The sequence below is a fragment of the Rutilus rutilus genome, assembly GCF_951802725.1.
Source record: "Rutilus rutilus genome assembly, chromosome: 19".
Lineage (NCBI taxonomy): Eukaryota > Metazoa > Chordata > Actinopteri > Cypriniformes > Leuciscidae > Rutilus > Rutilus rutilus.
The window spans coordinates 22,933,316-22,952,057 of record NC_140232.1 but is presented as its reverse complement, the minus strand read 5'-3'; the positions used below and the strand labels follow the sequence as shown (position 1 = coordinate 22,952,057).

The following is an 18,742-nucleotide window of genomic DNA, read 5'->3' as shown; positions in this document are numbered from 1 at the left end:
TCTCTTTCCCTTTTTTCTCCTGTCCCGCTCCATCTTTCCTCTCTCCCTCTTTCTCTCGCTCCCCCTTTCCCAAGTGCCAGGTAATGAAGGTTGCCATGGCAACTAAAACCAGCGCACATAGCGGGCTCGCTTTAATCCGGCCCTCTCCAGCCATCCGGCTTGTGCATGCGTTCCCTCCTCTCGTCATAATTATAAGTCTTATTATGCCACGATCAGTCAAACACGCACCACCCTGGTTTTCATGATCTCGGTCATGAGGTGATTATGCCACACCTATGCAGAAACCCTCCTGCTCTCTGTCAACCAGAGAATATTCTAGAAATGGTCCCTCTAGGACACAGGACGCAGACTCTAGGACCAGATGCAGTCTCCTCCAATACCTTAGAGAAGAATGCCTCGGTTATAGCCATGGGGGGAGGACTGTGTGTGTTTGTCTGTATACAAACATCTCCATCTCAGCTCGATTGCCCCATTCCGGTTGCTTTCACACATGCACTTTCAGACACAAACATTTCCTCTGTCCCCCACCATTTCCTCAATCTGAGGGCACATCACAGTCTGTGGGTGACTAAAGTAGGCCAGCAGGATCAGGGAGATCTGCTCAGCTTTACCAAAGGCCTAACTTAGTCCAATCCTGACACACAGTGACACCATACTGCACCCATATAGATCCAAATATGAGCCAGGTCAGTGTACAGTGCAAAGAATCACTGTGTGTGCAATAATAACAACATATCGCAATTAAATCAGCAGGTCATCACAAAATAAATCTCAATGCGAAACGGGATCTGATATCACCCCAAAGTGGTTTTTTTTTTTTTTTGCAATAGTGACTGACAACAGTTCATTATTCTATTTAATACACAGCTATGCTAAATAAACGAAGAAACAGATATGAAATATTGTAGTCCATTGACTGTACTCAGCACAATAACCGTAATGTTGAATCTAACGTAATTTAAGTAGAAATTTTAGAAAATAGAAAATAAACTGCAAAATGAAATGACAGACAATAGCTGACTATTTACCATGTTTAGGAACAGGAACAGTTTCTCCAAAAAAAAGTTTATTTACCCTCATGTAATCTCCAATTCCATATGTAAATGGTCACCTGTTTATTGCCTTGCTCTACCTAAAGTATTTTATCCTATCTTCTTAAGTGTTTATTTATGTATTTATTTTTTGCACTTGGCCTGGAGTGCAAAGTGTTGAAAGATGCACAGAGAGCATACCACGCTACCACGTTTTTACTGAAAAATTGGCGTACTGTAAAAAACGGCACTGTAAGTCATACAGCACAATGTGAAGGTGAGTAAATGATGACACAACTTAGGCGATAAGTTGACTGCAACAATGGTGAAGTACGAAGTTCAGCTGTCAAAAATATTTACTGCAGAATGCAACGATTGACCAATCAGAATCAAGTATTCCAGAGCACTTAAAAATAGAAAGACAGAAAAAATATTCCAGAGCGCTTGGTTGTAAACATTTCTAATTTGAAAGTGGCGGACTGTTACTAATTTGATAAACAGTGACCAATTGCGACTGCAGATAGTATGACTCACACAGTGAATGTTTTATTAACCCTGATGAGGTGAACACACTCCTCATTCACTCTTCCTCAAAGCACAAAAGCGCAGTGTTTAGATTCTCAGGTTGAGCTGACTGTTTGTTCCCAACGTGGAGCAACAGCGTGTGTGTTTAATCATTAAACCACTGTAGATCTGAACTGGTGTGTGTGAGATGCTGCTTTCTGGGCCTGAAAGTGCACGGTTGCATCATCCTCTCATCATTTTAAAGAAGCGCTGTGAATTGTCAGCAGCAGCAATCAGCATTTCCTCTTCTACAACTCTATCTATCTCTCTCTTTTTTTTGAGACCCGGCAAGCCTTGGCTTTTTCCAGATGTGGCATATTTTTCAATCTCCCTCTCCTCTTCTCTATCCCTCCTATTCTCTTTCTCTCTGCTTTTCTCTCTCTTTCTTTCCCTCTATCACCCGTCCCGCTCCAAACAGCTCTGTTGCTAGGAGACTGGAGGGGCTGATTCGGCAAGCGGCCACCCCGACCCCCCACCCCCTCTGGCAGTCGCACACACACAGACAGAGTCTCTGAACATTCGTACACACACAGGGGCAGTGAAGGGAGGGGGCAAGAGAAAGGAGGCAGCTGGGTCACACTCACTCACACATACACGTATGCATGGGCCGACAGAGATAGAAGAGCCCTAGCAAATATTTATGTTAAAAGGGTAAAGAAGACCTGATAGACTAGAGCTACGTAACCGAACATGACCGATTCAGCAATGAACGGGACACGATAGATACCCATACATCTGAGATGCTTTAAAAACAAAAACAAAAAAAACCACTCAGTACTTGAACCATATAGCTTGAGTAGCAAGTCAGTACATTTACATTTAGGCATTTATCCAAAGCGACTTACATTGCATTTCAAGGTACACATTTACATTCTTATCAGTTCTTGCTTTTTCTGGGAATCAAACCCATGACCTTGACGTTGCAAGCACCAACACTCTACTGTTTGAGCTACAGGAAAATAGCACAAATGGTGCAGGACGACTTCTGTCCGAAGTTTAATTCTAACCCACCCAAATGAGCAATAGTTACTAATTATATTACAGTGTGAGTGAATTGAGTGTTGTCTGCCTTCAGACACATAGACACTTAATATCCAGCAGTATATTTATGAATTGCTTTGTTTGTTAAAGCTGCCATAGCACATTACATTGATATAGTGCTTGAGGGAAAATGGGGGAAATATTTGTATTACAGTGGAAGAGCCAGAAATGTGTGTGTGTGTGTGTGTGCACATGTGTGAGAGAGGAACTGTTTCAACAATGCAGGTGATTCAGATCAGATTGTTGCAAATCTGATAACAGGTCACCTCTTAAAGTCCCATCTCCACACTGTGAGGCCAGCAAAGGGTATGGACCTAAAATCGTAGAGACCGGTTTTCTCAGCGGGAGGTGGGAGCTTTAGAGGAGGTTACAGGGCAGGGGTGCGGCATGTGAATCTTTGTGCACGAAGGTCAAGGAAAGATGAAGTTTAATCGCTCCGTTCCTTTCCTCTCATCCCATTTTTTCCAATCCTCTGACCCCCCACCCATTCTCTCCACCTTCCTGCCACTGTACATTCACAATGCTTTTCCATTAAATCCATATTACACTTTTCCTCATTCCTAACCCTCCCTCTCATTCAGCCACTCGTTTCTTTCTCCCCTCGTCTCTCTCTCTGACTCTGACAGGGTGTGACGGACGCTTTCAGCTCCTCGAACGGGCTCTTCCCTTAGTTCCATCTGACTCCCTGCACCCACATTACCCAGACACAACTGATCATTAACTGTCATCTGCATTAGTCTGTCACTACAAAGCTTTTTGGTCTCTATCGTGCTCCCTTAAAAGTATTTTTTGTGTGTCTGATGTGCAGTTCCTTATGTGTGGTAGTCAAGCAGGATAGCAGACATTGTTGTGAGACTGCAAAAGTCAACATGAAATAAAAAATGTAGTAGTTTTTTTAATTATTTGTTTGAAATGAGTTTCCTTTTCAACTGACATCACTTAGCTATTTGTAACACAGGTTAAATAAAGTTAATATTTAATTTACACAATTTAGTTATATGATTTTCCCTTAATAAAAGTCGATAAGAGATTATTAAGATTAAGAATATTAAGAAAAATATGTGAATATATTCTAAAATAAATTCTCAGCGATCAACCAATGAGAGCTCTCTTGTCATTAACGTCATGAGTGTCGACGAGCATGCGCGATGACAGAAGAGACGAGCTTGATTGAGAAGAGCAGACGCAATCCCATCGTTGCGATCCATTTTATGTATCTGAGGTTAAAAATCTTTGAAAAAAAAGTATTGAGAAGTTGAGATATAGTTAAATTGATGCATTCTGAACAAGAAGCCGACTGAATAGAGGAATAAATCATTATTGGTGAGTCAGTATCACATAATTAATGAAAATAAAAGACGAATCCTTCATAATAGGATAGAATTACTGCTACTAAACATTAAATTAGTTGCTGTGGACTGATTATTTTCTTTAAAAATTGTATTTTGATCCGAGTGGTAACAAATGTCTAAAGTGAACCGCATGGTCATTGTACATTGCAGTTCACTGACGCCATTTAACGATCACGCACGAGGTGCGCCTGAGTGAGAGCGCATGGCCATTGCACATTGCAGTTCATCGACGCCATTTTACGATCACACACGAGGTGCGCCCGAGTGAGAGCAAAAGAAAAAAATCGATCATAAAGGTAACTTAGTTAAGCAGTTCTGTGAAGAAAAAGATATTTGTATGTACTAGTATGTAATTACTTAAGTTTGAGCGGTCATAGTGAACCGCATGGTTATTATTTGTTCATTTCAGAGTTCAGCGTCACCATTGTTGGCTACGTGTCTGTATGAAAGAGAACTAGTGATTTAGAGGTAAACGAATGTGATTATATTAGTTCGTGAAGAAATTTTAATTGTGTATTAGATGTTATTCTGGATCTTAGATGTGGAACTTATTTTGAAATGTACTTAATGAATGTTCTGGTCTGTGATCAGGCCAGGTTTTTTTCTCTCCTTTGTTTTTTCTTTGTTTTTTCTTTTTTTTTCTTCCTTCTTGATTCGTGAAGATCTGCACGACCTCCTGTAACATCCTGTAGACTGCGAGTTTGATGGCGAGCCAACCCAGTTGTAGAAAAGAAGACATTGCGTGGTGGAGAGGAGGCCCGATATCCTTTCCTTGAGTTTCCACTGAAACCGCATTGAACGACAAACTCGATTTAAAGAACAGTTTCTTTTTCTTTTCCTCTTGAGGGTGTATGGTCAACTATCACCCAGAATTGAGAGACCTTTAACTTTTCATGAGAGACACTTGAAATCCCTTTGAGAGAGAGATTATACTCTTTTGTGATATTCTGTCTGTTTCATTTATTTTATTTTTCCTGAATGTTGAACTGACTATGTGGGTATATATGTGAAAACACCGACAAGAGTGCACTCGAGGTGGAAATTTGCAGTCAGTTTTATTGTTTATTGTGTTTCTGTCATTTATTTTATTTTATTGACTTTCTACTTTTCGTCCAAATTAAATTTAAACAATTATATTTCTAAATTAATCTTGTGTCTGTCTGTTACTTCGTATGCTAACCCGCCGTCTCCATAGCGATCCCTAGTCCTTCTGATAGAATTCAAATATTATCTGTATTATAATAATAATAATAATAAAGCAGCAGAAAAAACTACTTAATTACTAATTAATTACTGTATAATCCAAACAAGTGCTACATATTGGATAATGTTAAGCTACATTATTAATGCACATTTTAGCATACTTGCATTCCAGTATGTAATGGTCAATCCAATCAATTCCCATCTTACATAAAAACATAAAAATAAGTCACATTACAAAGTGAAATGAGTTTGCAAATGGAAATTCATTGACTAAAGATCCAAGTTTATTTAGGAAAGTTGGTGTGGTTGCACAAAAATATTTTCTGTTTTTAGCTTTGTTGAGCCAGTATGTCCAGGATGTTTGGTTTTGGCCCAAAATTTTCATTTTGATGTATCACATGACCAGATGATCAAAACAAAAATTCGTAGTTGATAACCTCGTGGACAGCTTTCTGACACATAGTGTGGTTGCGCTTCTGGTGAGTTTGAGTCCTGGCTTGTGGTCTTTTCCAATCTTGTCCCCCCTCTCTCTCTCACTTTGCTTCCTGACTGCTCTCCATATCATAGGCATAAATGTCAAAAGTAAATCTAAAAAAAGATTTCTAGAATTTAACGAATCAATCATTGAAAAAAACCCTTTTAATCACCCACTAATCGGAAACCCTCAAGCTACAGTCGTTACAGCCCTACATAAGGCTAAACCACAGAAAATAAAACACTTGTTTGCATGTGGGTATAAACGTGTTCTGTTCATGCTCTGAGGTGTCTGCTGGGTCACGTGACCCTGGTGTCATGGTGTAATTGCGTGGTGGGGAGAGGGGTGCAGACAGTGAGACAACCGGACAGGATCACAACGCTAATGAGAGACTGCAGCAGTTAATTACAAAGGAGAGAGAGAGAGAGAGAGAGAGAGGCACAGAGGGTAGGGAGGGTGAATATGAGGAGGGGGAGATGGAGTGAGACACTCTTTTGTCCCAAAGCTGCATCCTCCCAGAATAGAGATGGGGAAAGCTTTTATTCGATCGCACACACATGCACACATCCTCCCAAATCCGCTCAGGGAGGCAGCGTGTACCAGGACTGTGTCTGTGTGTGGTTATCTGTGTAGGTGTGCAAGTGTGTGTCTGTAGGAGCTCTCTCTCTGGTAGGGGGGAGGCCCTGGAGCCAGTTAAAAATGGTGTTAATTTCTTCTCCTATGGGAGAGGAGAACGGTCTCTCCATGGCAACAGAGAGAAGGAGCCGAGGGGAGGAACACCAGAGCAGCACCATCCGCGACCCTCTCTCACCACACACACAAGCACATGCGGTACACACTAAAACAAACACACACACTGACTATTTACATATACATTCACCCTAAATGTAAATAACTTTGCTTTTCGCATTTATACATTCCTCCTACATTCCTACTGATTCAGACCCAAGGGTTCAAATGGACAGATTCTACTTTTGTGAATCCCAAAACCTCAAAGGCAACATCATAAAAGATGGGAAATGGTAAGAGGAGAGGAGAGAGGATACTAGATCAGATCACCTACTTCTGAATCAAACATCCATTTCAAGTAGGAGGCTTCTCACTTCTAAGAGACAGACTGAAGTGGGTCAATCAAGTGGTGTGTGTGTGTGTGTGTGTGTGTGTGTGTGGTAGCACAATCAGAACAGATCTTAACGAATCTAGAAAAAAAACTGTCCTCTGATATGATTGCTGGCAGCTAACAATGCAAACTTTTAGTTAAATGAATCATTGGTTTGTATAAGCAGCAGATGGCCTCCATTAAGCTACTTTTAACTTGTATAATTGTTCAAAAGTTTAGGAACTTATTATTCATCAAAGAAACATGAACAAAAAGTATCATGGTTTCCTCAAAAATATTAAGCAGCACAACTGGGTTCCAACATTGCTGATTATAATAAGAAATGTTTCTTGAGCACCAAACCAGCATATTAGAATGATTTTTGAAGGATCATGTGACACTGAAGGCTGGAGTGATGGCCGATGAAAATTCAGCATTACAGAAATAAATTACATTTTAAAATATATTAAAACAGAAAACAGCTATTTTAAATTGTAATAATATTTCAAATTGTTACTGTGTGTTTTTATTGCATTCTTGGTGACTTTTAAGTTTAATAAAAGTCTCTTTCTTTGAGTTATCGTGTTTTTTTTATATATTAAACTTTCAGAAGAAGAACTGATTTAAGGAATTTTGGGTCAGTGTTAATGAAGTATGTAAGATAGAGAGAGCCTTTGTGTCGGTAGACATTGTGGCTGTCTTGTGTGTTGCTTGTGGACAGCACAGTGTACTCTGTGGGCTTTTCATGTCGTAACCTGCTATTGCAAATGCATCATGCAAAACTGTTAGCATTCATGCAAATGACTGGTAGATAAAAGGCCACTGTTGAGACACAGAGTGTCTCTGGGTTTGGAGGGGCGGGGAGGGGAGCTGAGGGAAGGTCTGTTTAGATCCCTTTTTCTCCAAGGCTCTCTGCAGATACGCTCGCTAATTAATCACTTATCATAATGAGATTTTTGCCTGATTTTCTTCCTCAGTGATATGCTAATAATGGAATCGAAAAGTGGTTTGCTACAGTTTAAGTCCTTCTCTTCTTCACGCATTTGAGTTTGGATACGTGTACTGTTGTCAGCAGTCATTTGGGTGGATATGTGTGTATTTTTGAGATCTTCAGGACAGAGGACAGTGTCTCCTGATCCCTGCAGGCCGGACAAGAGCGTCTCTTGAGAGTGTTTCTTTGCACAGATTAGCCTTCTGCTGACCTGGAGTTCTGAGCAAGAGAGAGTAGACGCTAAAAAACACGCAAAAGCACACATACGCTGATGAAAACAGCTGACAGCAATGTTGCTTTGGAGAAGGTGTTAGTTCTGAAGCTTTTTTTCCCCTCACTGTCTCTTATTCAAAGAATTATTAGAGAAAATCTTTAAAGCATATTTACAGCTTGTGACCGTTTGTTTTTACAAAAAAATCCCATGAAGTATTAGGGCTGGGCATTGACAAAAATGTCAAGATTCGATTTGTTTTTGATTCACAAGCTTGCAATTCAATTACAATCTCGATTCATTTTAGATATAGCCTATATCAGGTCCAGTACATGTACATTCTTCTCAAAGAACTTGTTTTCATGACGGATTTATTAAAACGTATATTAAATATTAAACAGGTTACATAAAAATATAATAAATATGTAATATAGTGCACATATTTATCAAAATGCTCCTCTCTAGATTTTTCTAGCTTACTATTGAGCTATGGTCATTAAGGTTTTTCTGAGGTAAATTTACCTAGCTCTGTCATGAATCTCTAGATGGCGCAGGCTGACAGGTCCTTAAAGGGGTGGTATAATGCCCTTTTCACAAGATGTAAAATAAGTCTTTGATGTCCCCAGAGTGTGTATGTGAAATTTGAGCTCAAAATACCCCACAGATATTTTTATACAGCATGTTAAAGTTGTCACTTTTTTAAGGGTGAGCAAAACCCACCATTTTTGTGTCTGTTCCTTTAAATGCAAATGAGCTTCTGCTCCCAGCACAGAGGGCGGAGCTTCAAGAGCTTGTGTCCTTTTATCTCACACAGACATGCACTAAAAATGTAAAAAAATGTATGCCTTTTATGTTCAAACCGATGTCAGAAAGATGGAGAGACTCAAGAAGAAGTGACAACATGTAGACAACATTTCTGAATGGTTAGTTGGTGAATTGATGTAGCTTATGTGTAGTTATGTTCTAGTCATTGATTAGCATATTCTGTCTAGATAATATATAAATCACGTTCCCAGGGGCGGGTTTATGTAAATTTTAGGGTTAGTGAGGTCACTAACTTGGGAGGAAGCTCGTGTAGTCCCTACCAGCTGTTTGTTGTAGTCCTTAAAAAGCAATTTCTTTAAAAGAAAATATCTCCCTTTGCTTTGAACTTTGAGCGTTGTAACTTTACAGATGTTACTTATGCTCAAACAGCAACATTACTCACTAACTAAAGTTAGAAAAGTGAAATCATATTCAACCACCCCTTTAATGCTACCTGATGATATTTAGATCATTAACTACATGTCATGACACAAGCTGATTGGTTCATGTTGCATTTGCAGCCAATGAGCTTGCTGCTCAACATTTAAATTGTTGGTTAGCATTTACAATAGCAGTTTGCAGCAGAGTTCAGAGTTCTTCTGAAACCCCCACCTTCACCTGCTCCACTTGTATCTGCTACAGTTCATTTTATACATGCTATTTGTATTCAAGCAATAAATTAGACACTTTTGACAACAGCTGCATAATGTACGAAACATTACTGATTTAGTATGTATGCAGAAGCAGTATGTCTTACATGCTCAACAGCAGCGTATCAGTGTATGTATTGGCAGTAGCAAGTTCCTGTATATGCTCTGCAGCAGCAACAGCAGCAATAGCCTACAACATTAGCAATAATCAATATCAGCAGCAGGAGCTTAACAGATCTATTCCTCCAAGACCAAATACATTAACATTGTTACATCAATTACCATGATAAAAATCTTCAGAGAGTTGTCATGATAGAAATATTGAAACATAATATATTTTTATCAAGCTGTTTTATTGACATCTTTCCGCAGTAAAAACACTGATTAAGCGATTACATGAGATTTTCATCATACCTTTTGATGTACAGTCATCTGTATTTTTGTGCTATACTGTAACTTGAAGTTAAGAGGAAGAGATGATTGGTTCACTTGTGCTCCGTGCTGCCACTTTGCTTGAACTGAGACGCTATGTTTATTTACGTATATTTATGTTTACATTTCATAATTAAATTGACATCATCTTTGTTTCATATCGAAACTGACAAAGCACAAAACAAAAAAGTTGTTCACGCATCACCTGAAAACAGCATACACCAAAACAAATCTATTCTTTTAAGATTTAACAATCAATGTCGGTTCATCAAAAAGAGATTGATATTTTCAACCAAGCCTAATGTATGTACCGTCTTGCTTTTCTTATAATATTTTTTTGTTTATTAATTATTACCTAGTCATCATATGACTCTGGTGCAAGAAACAAACAAAAATCACAAATATTTAGTTTCACCTTGGCCATGCAAAATGTGAATAATTTTCTTTCAATTTAATACTTAAAATTCACTCATCTGACATCCAAACTTCTCAACAGATAAGTCATATTAGGTAACAGATATGATGTAAGCAGGGCTTGACATTAACTTTTTTGAAAGTTACTAGCCACACAGCATTTTTACTAGCCACATTTTTGTTGTTGTGAAATTACCTGATAAAAGTTGACTATGGCGTGCAAAAATTGACTTGAACTAGATTTACAACCCTTTTAAATGTAAAACCACTGTACACACCCAAATCAAGACTACATAAATATATAACAATACAGGTCATTATCATTAGCTCTGATAAGGTTGTGTGTAAAGCTCCTTTTTTAAAATAAAACCATGTATTATATGTCGCCACATAGCTCCACCGGCATACGACGTAACTCCAGCAGGGCAGCTATAGCTGTCTCTTCGTTTCTGTGTTGTCGGTCACTAGCGTGCAAGCGCAAGGCAACACTGTGTGCATGTAATATTACTCATGGGAGTTGTAGTGTCACACTTATTTCAGGTGCCTTTTGAAAAGACTACAATTATTCAACCCGCCAAAGTGGCTATAGTTGGAGTGACTATGTTACCCGCCACGAGCAAAATACACCCGCATTTGGCGGGTTGGCGGGTGTTAATGTCAAGCCCTGGATGTAAGACACCTAAGGTTTTCTGAAACACCTGTATGCTTTTGTAGCATCTCTATCCCTCAGTAGACATGATGGATTGAGTGAGTCTCGAACGCTTGACCAGGAGATTTCCCCCAGCTCAGGGAATATACTCATGGTTGTCTTGCAATAGGCCCATACTGCAGAACACTGGCTAAACCTTCACTCTGTCACACACACATACATGGCAATGAGGATATTTCTGTTTCCGTTGGCATAGCAACAGAAAGCAATCATTTCCCTCACTTAAAATCTTGCAGCATCCTTTCTTCTCCTTTGCTCCCTTAATAAGAAAAATCTTTAAAAAGTCGCCCTCTCACTGGACTCTTCATCAGTTTCTGAAAATCAACAGAGACAGATGAAGGGGGAAAACGAGAGTGCGAGTGGTAGGAGAGCAGTGTGAAGTCTTACAGTAGGCTGTAGTATATCTGTTATTGTCAGCATTTGGTGCAAATGCAGCAGACTGTGAGATGTGTTTTAAAGGAGGTTTTACAATAAACGCTTATGGATGAACCAGGGCTAGTGTAACAGACTTTTGAAATGGTTTATGTAAGTTGTTGGTGACTAGATGAGGCTTTATCAAAATGACAAGAATGAACAGAAGGCATCAAATAAATCAGTAATGTTTCGTACATTATGCAGCTGTTGTCAAAAGTGTCTAATTTATAGCTTGAATACAATGATAGTATTTACTGGTTTCATTAGTTAACATGATCTAAGAATGAACAATACTTCTACAAAATCTATTAGTCTTAGTTCATATTAATTTAAACAATACTTTATTAAAATCAAAAGTTATATCTTTTAACATTAGTTAATGCACTGTGAACTAACATGAACACATAATAAATTACTGTATTTTTATTACATTAACAAAGATTAATACAACTGTAACAAATGTATTGCTCATTGTTAGTTCATACATTAACTAATGTTAACAAATGAGACCTTATTGTAAAGTGTTACTGTATAATTTATAATATTTAATATTTTTATATTTTATAAAATTGTTACATGATATATGTATATCAATAATCGCTGATTATTATTGCAATTTAAAACTAATAAATTAGTTGTAGCAAATTTTGTATTTTTTTTTTTTTAAAAGAAGAGAAAACTTCTGATTGCCTAAAAACATATGTATATGACAACTGGGTGATGCATAAGAATATAGCCTATACTGTTGAAAAGTTTGGGATTTGTACGATTATTTAAATTTTAAAAAATTTTAAGAAGTCTCGTGTTCACAAAGGATGCATTTATTTGATCAAAAATACAGTAAACAGTAATATGGCAGATGGCAAAGCTGAATTTGCAGCAGCCATTGCTCCAGTCGTCAGTGTCACATCCTTCAGATATTATCTTATGCTGATTTGGTGCTGTTGAAAACAGTTTAATATTTTTGTGGAAACCGTGATATATTTTTTTCAGGATTCTTTGATGAATACAAAGTTCAAAAGAACAGCATTTACCTGAAACTGAATCTTTTGTAACATTATAAGTGAATTTACTGTCACAAAAGCAAAAACCTGAATGAGTAACCTGATTGAGCAAGCAGAAAAATCTTTCATCCTGAGCACCTGTGAATCTGTGGTTGCAACTAAATATGATATTGCGTGTTTTACTGCATGTGAGTGTGTTTTTCTCCCGATGTTAGCCACAGGACATAACAGGTGATAAATGAAGTTACTCCCCCTCACTAGAAAGAGAGCAACAAAGAGAAAGAGCAGAGAGACATCAAGAGAGAGGGAGAGAGAGAATATTAAAGCAACATAGAGAAAGAGTTTGACAGACAGTGAGCAGAGCGAGCTTGTGATGCCCTGCAGCTGAATTGAGCACCACTCTCATGAAACAAAGTCCACAGTGGGCCTGTGACACAACAGATACATATTTAATAGCTTTATGAATGATATGTGCTCTGACAGAATTGCACGGGGTGCTCGACTTATATGCTATTGGTGGCTTTTTCGCTTTTCTTTCTCTCTCTCCTTGACCACGGTGATAGTGTAACTCTTCTAAAACCACACAGGATAAACATCCCCTGCACTATCCGGTCCCCCCTCCTTCTCGCCCCCACACACTGAAACTTGGCACACCCATGGAGTAGCTGCATCAGAGAGGCCCTCTGCCACTCTTCTGCATCCCACACTGCACTGGGGCTCCAACCCACAACATGGCACCCAGCAGCCCTGCCCACCCAGGGGGAGGTAAAAGGGAAGACACTGCTCACATGGGGGGGTGCTGCTTCAACACTCAGGGTGAAGTCAATTTTGTGTTTATTGCTGATGATAAAGAGTAAAGACTGAGAGAGTGTAACTGATAAGCAACAGTCTAGTCTCCTGTATATTGTCTCTTAACACAAAAATAGAAGCAGGAAATAAGAAAAAAGTTGAACTAGGAATTAAACATGTAAATGTACACATACACACAAACTAACCTCAACGGACATGTCAGTTCTAGATCAAAATATCCTCTTTTCAACCTGCTGTATGTAAAACCAAACTTTTACATGATGAAAACAATTAGCTACATGCAAAGTGCTAAATGGAAGCACAGAGATATTGTGCCACTTTCTCTGTATCTTATTACTGTAAAAAGGTCCACATTGCCTCTGTTCCTCTTATTATTCTGCTCTGTTTTGTTTGTTCTTTCTTTGTTTGTTGTATAATTTGTGTACATAGAAGCAGGTTGGGAAGGATCCCCTACTGCCCCAGTCCTTAATGAGATAAAAATGCTGATGTGAACACGTGTGTACGTGTTGATGGTTGTGATTCCTTGTTCTTGGACACATTGTGGCATGCTTATTGGTCAAGAGAGTGGCAGTGTGGGTATGAAATTGTTTCATACCATGTTTCATAATTGATATATATATATATTAGGGCTGTCGATTTACTGCATTCACTAATTAGTTATGGAAGAATAACGCCTTAAAATAATTTAACACATTTAATGCACCCGTCCTGCCTTGCCTTGCCTACGTAGTTAATCTTACATTTCATAAAGTCGATTAGAGACGAACATGATGCAGGGCAACAACTCACTGCGTGATGTAGTTAGAATGCCCCTAAAATTTAAGATATCAGGGCAAAAATGCCCCTGTATGAGTTTTTGTCTCATGCCTATATGGTATGATATAGGCTACCAATGTCATACAAGTAACGAGCGCAATATGACACAAGTGCAGTTTTTATCCCAAATAGCATGACTGCAAATATTGTGTTGACTTATCCATACAATATTCAATAAATAAGAAGTTAATATTGTGATATATTTTACACAATTGTCTGTTCTTGCTCAATTTTTCCAACGTAAATATTACATATAAAAGCCAGAGCAGAACTGCTGTGCATCTCCAAGCAACACGCAGCAGTGTTTAGTTTCTGAATGAATCCGCGTTTTGAGCAATCGGGTGAACCAATGATTTAATGGCCCATTTATAAAGAGAGCCATTAGGTGTGTTCAACTTGCGAGAGCGATCCCTCCTGTGGTACTTTGATGTCATACACCTATTTACTTTATTCCTGAATGAATCAGCCGTTTGGACGAATCGAATGAATGTAATTTCATGTTTCATACATTTTACTATGGCCATATATATATATATATATATATATATATATATATATATATATATATACTGTATATATATATATGTGAGTGTGTGTGTGTGTGTGTGTGTGTGTGTGTGTGTATAGCCTATATATATATAAATATATAGATAACCTCCTCCATATGACAGAACTGGTCATCTGTGTGACTGACAGATCATATGTGAGGTGTAGTGTATATGAGGCCGTATTAGGATCCAGAGAGACAGAATGACTGATTAAGGGTAAAACAAACACGGTATTAGGGAGCTGTTAAATAATGATAGTGAAAGCCAGTGTATACAGACCTCTGATCAGCCCCATGTCCTTAGAGTAAGAGAGAGAGTTGTGGGTGGAGAAATGTGCGTGTATTCTGGGGGGAGGGGCGTATTTCTCAACAAGTAATTCATATGTGTAATCATGAACTTCACTTTCACATCTGACTTGCACATTCATTCCATTACAGGAGCAATTTATGGATAGAGGATCTGTAATTGCCACAGGCTCACTGGACGTCCTTTGGGTAGTTAAACCCACACATCTGTGTGAAGGGTTAACTGTGGCGGGAGACATTACTATGTTCAGAGTTCTGCCTCATTTCTTCTTAACACAGTCTTATAAATTAAAAGCACGCTGGGAGCTGCCTGTTAGGAGCTGTCAAATGGTTGCATAGCAATTATCTGCTAACGAGGATTAATCTGCGGTAATTTAGCTTCGTTTATTTTTTTTTTAAAGTTAAATGATTTTTTATTTATTTCTTTTTTTTCAAAGTGATCGAAAGGCTCACTTGGTGGCTCCCATCTGCATGATTACCGATCCTTGTTGCGTTTTTATATGCACAATCAGACATCTAGGATTTTATGTGAATAGTGAAACAGCCATTAAAATACTCATTAAAAACAGTCTTGTCACCATTGTTCCTAATTTGAGTACTTATTTTTCTCAAGCTGAGGTGTGCCAGTCTCTGGGGAGTCAGTCCCTCTTGGATGGCAGACAAAGGTCTGCTGGTGGGACCCCTTGAGGGCAATACTCAAAATGGTGTCTGTTCATGACATTTTGAATGGCATAATGCACCAGTGGTAGTCGAGGACCTCCTAGTGTTCAAGAAAACAGTCACTTGCATGTATATATCAGCCTTTACTGTAGCCATTAAATTTGGTCATTTTTCATATTCTGACTTTAAAAAAAAAAAAAAAAAACCTTGTGTGGTCATGATAACCATTCATGTCTGCTAAACTATTATGAAAACTATTATTGGCCAGACCGGGGCTTTAAATAAGCTTCGTGACCAAATACCTTTATGCATCGTAAAAAAAATAAACATCAAAATCTTCGCGCATCCTCGGGGTGCAGAATTTTTGTCCATTCCTGGTGTATCACATTGATTCTAAATGAAATTCTGCTCTGGTTGTCTTTCTAATGATGGATTCTGTCATAGTCCTGGGATGTGTGGAAAAAACGCGAGCATTGTAGAGCAGAACAGGTAGGTTACCAGAGCAACGGGTGCCAACCGTCCGCTCCGCCCTCATCCGGTACAGAACAATGCAAGTGCTCTCCCTCTCCAGAATAAAAACGTACGAGGCGCGATCTTAATATAGTTGATAATTTTATATTATACTTGCTCAAAGTACGCTGTTTTTATTAAGTGTTTAATGTTTGTTAAATGTCGCTCTAAATGACACATTGATCGGCGAGCGCGCGAGTGTCAGATGCCCACAGAAGGATGGTGCGCGAGACCCTCAAGTGGTCCACGAGAGCAGCTGAAGTCCCTCAAACACTGATTTACCGGAACACACAGATTTATTTACTTTAATATAGCTGTGTTTTAACGTCCACCATGTCGTTAGCCCCTCGGGAAAACTCTCGCGCCCATCTGCGCCCCGGCATCCCCAGCAATTGGGTACACGAGCTCACCGCACTCGCGCTCCCGCTTCGAATCGAATCATCCAGTGACAAAAAACATAGTGAAAAAAATCACGTTGTCTCAATCAACATTATCATGATTTCATATCATGGTTGAAAAACGGGCCACGTTTTGATTTGCTATGACATCCCGATCCCGTCAGCAGGACAACGTCATGCCAATTCGTCAGATACCATTACTACACCGCCGTTATTGCTTAGAGGGACCGGCGTTGCTATGGCAGCCAGCTCTCAGAGTAAGGCTGTTCTGCCCGGTTGGGGTGAGGGATGAATATGTTCGGTCAACCCGAGGTGTAAAGATTGAAAAGTTGCGCACAGCAATGTGGGTTGCGCGTAGGTGGAATCAAACGAGCGCTGTCCCGAAGCATATTGAGAAAGGTCTAAAGCATCGCCAGACCCATATTGAGAGTTGAAATCCCACAATCACATACACACAGACACAATTCACTCACATACTGTCAAGTGGAAAAAAACACTTTACCGTAGACTTGACAGGGACGTACAGGACGGGCTTCCCCGATGTCTCTTTCTTGTTGTGCTCGCCCAAGATGTTGCTGCCGACCTGAAAGCCTTTGGACTTCACCCAGAATTTGAATTTGGCGTTGATGTGGCTGTTGTCGACATAGATACCGTCGGACTCCTCGTTCTGTAGCAGGGTCTGCATGATTTTGTTGTATTTTCGGCGCGTGACGGTCTTTGTTTTACCCGAGTCTCCGTAAGTCCGGAGACACCAGTCCTGAAATTCGCTGAACATCTCTGCCTCCAGCACGACGGGACTTCGGCTCCTTTTTGTTAAATCCGCGCATGGTTTCTTAGTTGCCATTCCTTCCTCTTTGTGAACCGCGTGCCCCTATTCGAACGATCAAATGCAACTACAACGCCTGAAAATGATAGTAGACTCCCCCTCCTCTCCCTGTCCCGCTACGAGGATGGATCGCTTCGACACCGGTGCTGGAGGTCCGCCTCCGCTAAACAAGACGAAAAAAAAGTCGTATTATGTGTGCCTGTTACGGGCAGTCGCACACCTGTTTGCAGAGACGCCTCGGTTACTGTCCCAAACCGCAACGGCAAATGTCACTTGCACACATCATCCGCTGAGGAACTGAGAGAGGGGGCCGTCCTACCAAGCGGGTATCTCCCACCTGTGCGTAAACGGCTAGAGGACCAGTATAAGTGGGAAAAACCCCGAGGGTTGATACCGTAAACGTAAAAAAATACGCAAACCTTCCTGGCTCCAGGAAGCGATAAAAGGAGCTCGGCGTAACAGACTTTAACGGCCCACTTTTTAAACGACCGGCGCGAGCGTTCTAATACGGGATGTGGCACAAGCCTGTTGATGTCATACTGGCGTGAGAATACTTAGCAAAAACGAATTGAGCGAATTATTTAAATACTGATGTTTCAAACAAAAACGCTATGCGGGTTGTAATACTGCCTTCACGAGCCGCCGTCACGCGCTAGAACTGTCCCACTCTTTCCACCTGTTTGAATCGGACCTGCGCGTGCACTGCTAAAGCCACGCTAGAGACCGTCCCAAATTGACATTTCTCGTTTATAATCTTCAAAATGTAATAGCTGATGGTAGTTTTGAGCCATAAACGTCTGTCGTAGCTCACAATAAAATAAAAAGCAGTCGTAACGATGTAGTAGGCTGTTTTCTTTCTATCTTTTTTTTTTTTTTCAGGAAGTAGACGGTGCAGCGCGTGGACGCAGTGGTTACAAAGCGGGTAGGCTGAAGCTAGTGTCGCAATAAAGAGAAACAAATTTCTTATTCAGACAAAGGATGAAAAGGACCGACTTGATATTTCTAGTAGCCTAATCAACATTAGTGAACACATCCCTATTGCGTTATTTAAATATATTAAATAAAATAAACGGCATAAATTAATATGGTTTAAATGTTTGTTTTTTCTCTTGTAAAATGCTGATTACAAAGCAACGATAGCAATACCAATTGGTAACATTTTTCTTCATTTTTTGAGCATTACGGTGATTTTGGGGTATTTTTTTATGTTATAGTAGCCTACCCACTGATGATCTTCTCAATATAATAACAAAAATGTTATAAGCCACAAAAGCCACATATATATTCATTTATAATTACCAGTATGTACTTGATACAGGGAATGTACAGTGGGAAATTACAAGAAAACAATTACAAATGTGTTTTTTCTCTATTCACAATGTGTTTAGTAAATTAGGCTATATAGTTTAAAATTATGGAATAATTTCAGGTAAATTGAGCAGGGTGCTCTGCTGTCAAAGTAACACTGTAATTAA

The 18,742-nt window shown here is 39.4% G+C and overlaps 1 protein-coding gene across 2 annotated transcripts in view; it reads right to left on the bottom strand.

Annotated features, from left to right (window-relative positions):
- The window catches only part of nol4la (nucleolar protein 4-like a), a 45,654-nt gene extending 27,537 nt beyond the window's left edge, over positions 1 to 18,117 (bottom strand). For both annotated transcript variants that reach the window (XM_084389025.1, XM_084389026.1), the window contains exon 1: positions 16,944 to 18,117. In XM_084389025.1, the coding sequence (XP_084245151.1) occupies positions 16,944 to 17,285 (342 nt within the window). In that variant the 5' untranslated portion in view covers positions 17,286 to 18,117. The remainder of the gene's footprint in view (positions 1 to 16,943) is intronic.
- Between the last annotated feature and the right edge of the window lie 625 nt (positions 18,118 to 18,742).